The sequence below is a fragment of the Pediculus humanus genome, genomic scaffold (assembly GCF_000006295.1).
Source record: "Pediculus humanus corporis 1103172107895 genomic scaffold, whole genome shotgun sequence".
Classification (NCBI taxonomy): Eukaryota; Metazoa; Arthropoda; class Insecta; order Psocodea; family Pediculidae; genus Pediculus; species Pediculus humanus.
Genome location: NW_002987470.1, coordinates 43443 through 50976, shown reverse-complemented (window position 1 = coordinate 50976; position 7534 = coordinate 43443). Strand labels below are relative to the sequence as shown.

The 7534-nt window shown below is 21.4% G+C and overlaps 1 protein-coding gene across 1 annotated transcript; it reads right to left on the bottom strand.

Annotated features, from left to right (window-relative positions):
- Positions 1-2135: 2135 nt before the first annotated feature.
- Positions 2136-3330, bottom strand: Phum_PHUM396510 (protein-S-isoprenylcysteine O-methyltransferase, putative; the record flags this gene model as incomplete). Its single annotated transcript, XM_002428618.1, has 4 exons — positions 2136-2324; positions 2431-2648; positions 2786-3047; positions 3133-3330. 4 exons carry the CDS (start codon positions 3328-3330, stop codon positions 2136-2138), a joined length of 867 nt encoding a protein of 288 aa, XP_002428663.1.
- Positions 3331-7534: the final 4204 nt, after the last annotated feature.

Below are 7534 nucleotides of genomic sequence, written 5' to 3'. Positions count from 1 at the left end.
ATAATAATAATAATAATAATAATAATAATAATAATAACATAAAATAATAATAATAATAAAATTAATAAATAAAATAATTTCATTTAAAAAACCTTACGTAAATGAAAAATATTTTGTCGTGGTTTTAGTTTTAGGTTTTTTTTTCTTTTTTATTTACTCTATGAAATTTATTCTTTGCAATGATGATCATTTTTTAATATTTAAATTTTTATTTTTTAATAAGTGATGACAAAAATAAAATAAAATTGTTTTTAACCGTAATAATAATAATAATAATTTTTGAGTAGCTCCTTAATTTTTTTGATTATGCAATTTTTAAGACACGACGAAACGTGAAAAAACATAGAAATTTTCCGTTAGAAAAAAAAAAAAAAAACGTTTTCCATTCATTCTCAGTCTTAATTTCTTTTTTTTCAAGTACAAAACATTATTTAAATATATATGTAATAATAATAAAACTTCTAGATTATTCCATGATGCTACGATTCAAATCTTACTGACATATTTCAATAAATAAAAAATTTAATTGTTACAACAACAACAACAACAACAACGTTCTTTTCGATAACTTTTTCTAATATTATTCAAAATAATACATAGGTATTAAAAATTATTATTATTATTATTATTATTATTAGTATAAGAACAATTTGATTAAAGAACAAAAACAAAAAAAGAAATCATAACAGAAATAAATTAATAAATAATAAACTGATGATAATAATATTTGTAATTATGATAATTTAAAAAAAAATGATATTAAAATTTGTCTTCTTGTTTTTATTATCATTATTTTGTTTAAAACATTCTAGAAATATTTATTCATGTTATTGTTATTGTTACATTAAATTTAACAAAAAATAATTTTTAAAAAAATATCCACAAACAATAACAAAATCGAAACAAACGAAACGCTTATTATTACTTATCATTAATTTTACGTACGATACCATCATCATCATCATCATTATTATTATTATTACTTTTAACGTTATTAATGTGAATGACATACATATTTATTATTATTATTATTATTATTATGTTCACCATTAAACACGACAAGGCTCTTATTTGTCGGGGTTATTATTATTATTATTATTATTATTATTATTATTATTATTATTATTATTATTATTATTATTATTATCGTATATAAGAACGTAATAATTTTTTCATTTTTTTTTTTTTTTCTCGTCCAAACATTGTCGAACACCTTTGCTCTATCATTATTAGCAAAAAATTTTTTTTTATTATTGATAAGAAAAATAATAATAATAATAATAATAATAAAATTATGTAATAATTGATATAAACTTTTTTTAAATATACATAAAAATTATTAAAAAAAGAGAGAATCTTATTTAAAATAATAAAAATAAATAAAACAACAACAATCAAAAGATTCGAATAATCATTATTATTATTATTAATATTAATATTATCATTAATGAGGGAGAGAGAGAGAGAGAGAGAAAATTAAAATCCCTGAGATTTATTATTTACTTTTTATTATCAATATCTTTTTTTTTTTTTTTTTTTTTTAAATAACTGATAAGATTGATAAAATTGCATTTTTTTTATATATAGATAGATAGAAATATTAATTATTGCAAAGATTATTATTGATGACATCATCATCATTTATTATGCTATTATTATTATTATTTTATTTTAAATTATTTATTTATTTATTTACACAAATTTTAATTAAATTTAGATATGAAACGGATCGCATGAGTTTAAACACGTTTTACAAAAAAAAAAAAAAACATAAATTTTATGTTTTTACGTTAATGATATAATTACGTACGTTACATAATTCCGCCATTTTGTTTTGTTTTTGACATTTTCTCACGTCGTTTTTATATTTTTAATGTTTAGTCATTAATTATTATTATTATTATGCGTACATTTCAATTTATACAATTACATAATTATTTTTTTTTACTTTAACAAGTTAACACAGAAGAACAAAATGTAAATAAATATTTTAATTAAAATATAAATTTTTTTTTAAAAAAAATATTGCGCAATAATTTTTTCATTTGAGATTTTGTTTGTCGATTATTCTAGACTATCATTTCTGTTTAAAATTTGAGACGATTGTACAAAAATATATTAATAAATAATTAAATTTAATTCTGCTCGTGTAGTAAAAAACCCTTAATTCCAGGCAATCCAGTTTTGACAGATTTTTGATATTTCATGTATTCCTGTCCGAAAAAATATAAAAGAGAATGTTCCTCATGATAAATTCTCTCATTGAAAAATCTCCAACTTGCAATCGTATATGCAATCGTGCAAATCGGATTCAAAAGTAAAACCTTTAAACGATAAATAAATTTGAAAATGTCATGGGGGGTTTTTTTTAAATAAAATTATGTTTACAAAAATGGATGGAAAATAATAATGATGAATAATTTTATTTACCTGTGTCCCTATAGACCAATAAAACCAACCTACATAACTTGGATGTCTAAATAAACTGTAAATACCATGTGTGACCAGCACATGTTTATCATCTTTTTCCGTCTGAACAATGTGTGCAAAATTTGTACTACCTGTAATCATGGCAGTTTTTCTCAGACCTTCTCCGACAATGCAGAGAATAAATCCTATACATGCTAAAAAATTATATCTTTTGAGCCCTAAAAACACATTTAAAATAATAAAGTAATTTCTTCGGTTTAAGTACATGTAGAATCAAATTACTTTTCGAATAAAAAAAAAAAAACGAATAAGATTTTTTCTTTAATTATTATTACTATTATCGTTGTTTAGTAACCTGGTAAAAAATAAATTTCAGTAAAAAATTCAATCCAACTAGCGATAGCAGCAATATTATAAGGTACACTGTGATTAATTAAAAAAGAACTAATCGATAATGTTTTCGGATTGCAATATGCAATTGTTAAAAATTCTGAATAGTGAAAAAATGACATTATGCACATGTAATAACCGAAAAGTTGCCATCCGTTCGTCGAATATAATATTACAAATATGCCAGTGGAAAAAACACCACCCAAAAATATAGAACGAATTCCAACCTAAAAAAAATTCTTATTGTTATTATTATTGACATTTTTTAAAGAAAATAATCTACAATTTGGTAACAAGGAAATAACAACTTACCTTAAAATAAATTCCACGTGAAAATAATTTTAACAAAACGATTAAAATAAATAAAAAAATAAATTGAAACCAAATTATGTTTTGACGAGTATTTATTATAAATAAAAATGGTGAAATAAAATCCAATATCGGCAACAAAACAAGTAAATTACTTATAAGAAAAAATTGTAAACTTATTTTTCCTTCTTTAATTAACATTTTAATATATTTATTTTAAATTTATTGAAAAAAAAAAAACTAACCGATATTTACGTATAAACATTAATAAATATAAAATTAAAATTTATTTGTTTACATTTTTTAATACGAATGAGAGCGGCCATTTTGAAAATGATATTTCAACCATTGATGAAGGCAACAAGTCGAATTTTATTTTTTTTATATTTGTATTACGTCACACATCAAACGAGACAATCAATTCTGGGAATTTTTTTACAAAGAGAAAAATAAATAAATAATTAATTTCTATTAAATTTTAATAATTAATTTATATAAAAAATTGACGATTGCGTCAAAAATTAATTATATTTTAATTAAATAACCGTAAAAACACAAATAAAAAAGGAAAAACGTTTGAAAAAAATTCTAAATCAAATCATTCATATGTGGTCACACGAATTAAAATTTCAATTCCAATCTATATATTTTTTTTTTTGCTCGTAAAATTCTATTTTAAAAAAATTTATATTAAAATAAAATTTAAATGTTAAAATAAAAAAAATACATTCAATAAAAACAAATTATATAAATAATTTTCATTAATATTAAATAAAACATGTATTACGATATTATTATCAATGTGGTTCTATTATAACTTTATAATAATATTATATTAATTGTTTCTAGTAAAAAATGTTTTTTTTTTTTAAACGAAAAAGAGAGAGAAAAATGTCAATTGATCTCAATCTAATAAACAAAAATATAAAAAATCGCCATAAGATTATTTTAAATAACAGAATTCATCTTTTTTTTCGTTTTTATTTAATTTTTTACTCCAATACATATTTACTTTCTTTAATTAAATAAATAAATAATTTAATTAAAAACGATTTTAATTTATAATAAATATAATAATTTATGTTTATTTATTACGCCTTATTATAATTTTTAATAATCATTATTAAGCGTGATGACGTATAAGTAACGGCAGACATTTTTATTAATGTCATCAAATATTCTATCGTTGAAAATTTATTATCTTTAACGTTCCATTACAATTATTATTATTATTATTATTATTATTATTATTATTATTATTATAAAATTTCTTAACGACAACAAGACGAAAACATTTTTTTGTTAATAATACATTTAAAATAAATGTGTCAATTTTGTTGAATAGACCATGAAAAATGTCTAACGTGTAACAAAATTCGCCATCCCCCTCACCCGAAAATAAATTATTTAATTTCGACCAATGAGAATCGAGGAAAAAAACGTTTTTGATTGGTCGCTTTTGCTCACGATCATTTCAATTTCAAAACTAACTTGGGGTCGCGACGCACGATAAAAATTTTTTTTTTTCCCTTCACTTCGTATTATTATTATAATCATCATCATCATCATCATCATTGCGATTGTTGCGAGTAAAATTACGAGGGGAAAAGCATTGCGACGGGGATTGGAGGGAGGGGGAAACAAGCATATTATTATTATCATAAATGCCTTGATTTTAATAATTAATTTATCGTTTATTAACTAAACGTTAAATTAATAATAATAATAATAATAATGATAATAATAATAAAATGACATATATGCGAATAGAAATGAAAATAAGGGTTATTAATTAATTTTCGTACGAAAGAAGAATTAAAAAAAATTTTTAAATGTTTTACATTATCATTTTATTTAAACGAATGTAACCGTTTTCTAACGATCCGTCGGATGTGTGCATATATAACTTTTTCAACGTGATTATTTCCCCTTTTTTTTTTTACAATTTTATTATAAATTGCATTTATTTCCGCGTGAATTTTATTTATAAAACTCACGTCATCTTAGATTGAAACGTGTTGATACGGCGGACGCGCAATGCATTGTGGGTAAAAAAAAAAAGAATAAAAAATCGTTTTTTTTTTTTTAAATCTATCTTCGTCTTTTTGATGATTTCTTTCAATTTAAAAAAAATTTTTTTTTTCTTAAAAATGATTTTAAAAAATGGAATATTTTTAATTGAAAAATATTAAAAACAATTAATAAATTATTAATAAAATTATTTAATTTTCGAACCACGAAATTTTAATTTAAGATTTATCGAAAAATTTACGCTTATTTTTTTTAAGTTCGAATACTATGACGTCATTTGCAATATTTTCAAACCGTTAATTTAATTTAATTTAATATGTCCGTCGGCTCATCGTATATATAAACTAGGTTCGAAACATTTTTAATTATTTTAATTTATTCATTCGCGTGTACGTTTCATTTCCATATATTTAATTAACAACAACATAATCGTCGAAGGAAAAAAAAAATCGTGTAAATTTTTTATTACACGATTTTTCCTCGTTTATTTATTTATTTATTTATTTATCGCGTGTGAATAATTATAAATTACTCAAACGTGTTTTTTTTTTCACCTTTTCATCCGCGGATTTAATAAAAAGGAGAAAAAACGCGTGATTTTATTTCAAATTTGTTTAGTTTTTGTAAAATTAAAAGTTAAATAATAAATTGAAATAAATAAATAAATGAATAAAAATTAAATTTTCTCTTACGTTATTATCAATTTACCTCTCCCCCTCCGCTCCCCTCTCCTCCTCCTCCCCCCCACTCCAAACACACCGCCTACTCGGTCCGAATAAATTATTTTTATTCGACCAATGAAAAATAGAATTTGAAAATTTTTCATTGGTCGGTTTTTGCTCACGATCACGTTTGAATCCAGTTAACGCGCGCCGTGAAATTTTTAACGGTTTTTTTCGCTTTTTTTCTTTTTTTTTTTTAAATAATTAAATGCGTATAAATCGGGCTTATTTCGTTTTTACGATTTGTTTTTTACTTTTCAAATAAACAAAAATATATGTATGCATATCAATTTAATAAATTATTTAATAGAAAATAAATAAAAACCGTATAAAATTGATTTTATTTGTAATTTTCGTTCCGGAACGTTATAACGACATTTTTTGTCAATTTTTTTTTTTTCAAATTATAATTGAAACTTTAATTCTATTATGAATCCGAATCGTTATTTTATTATTTACGCGGTTAATATTATTAATTTTAAACAGTTTTTCATTATTATGATTGATATTAAATTAGAACAAAACCAAAAAACCTTTTTTTTTTTTTACATTTGGTTAAATTTAATTTAAATTTAAATAATCACTTACCTTGTTTTCTTTTTGAAAAACGATTTAATAACGGTTTTTTTTCACACATACACTTATATTTCAAATTAATTACTTTCTTTCTTTTTTTCTTTTTACTTTAAATTATTTAAAATAAACTTTAAAATAAACTCAAATAAAATAAAACAAAATCACTCCGAAATAAAAAAAACTTTTCGTTGAGTAGTTACCACTTCGACTGACACTACCGTAATAACTGATGAAAATTTTTCTACGGTTCATTTATTACGTCATAGAGATTATTTTTTTTCACAGAGATAAATGACGTCACAATTGCTCGTTTCTCATTGGTCCCTTAGTTTTTAAATACGTTTCATTTGTTTCCCTCGTAAACTATTCCTTTAATTCATTTTCTACAACTATTTTAATTCTTTAGATTTTTTTTTTTACTACAACCAGACGACGACGACGACGACAATTTAGGGCAACAAGACGATCATTTACCTTTTTAACATCCGTTAAAAAAAATTCCAGGGTAAAAAAATTAAAATTAAAATTTGTTTTTTTTTTTTTATTAAATATTTTTTTTAATCGTAACGAAATTTACAGTCTATAAAAATTAAATGTACAAAAATATTTTTTTTATTAAAATTTATCCTAAAATACATTTATTAATATTAATATTATTATTATTATTATTAATGTTTTTCTTCGTATAAAAAAAAATTAATAAAAAATAAAAATAAAAATAAAATAAAATTCATTTGCAACATTATTCAGACTAGTTTACAAAATTACAAAAAAAAAAAAAATTACATAATAATAATAATAATAATAATAATTATAAATCATATTATTATTATTATTTTTCTTTATTACATAAAGAAACTGTTTAAGGTAAGGGGGGAAGGAGAGAGAGGGGGTGGAGAAATGTGGGAGGGACGGGGGGAAGAATCGGGCAGTGATTATTATTATTACGTTATATCATCATCATTATTATTAGCGCGCTTTTTCTTACAATCAGTCTGTTTTTTTGTTTCTCATTTAAATAAAATTATATATTTACATATTTTCTAATTTATTTATAATATGATTTCTCTTCGTGT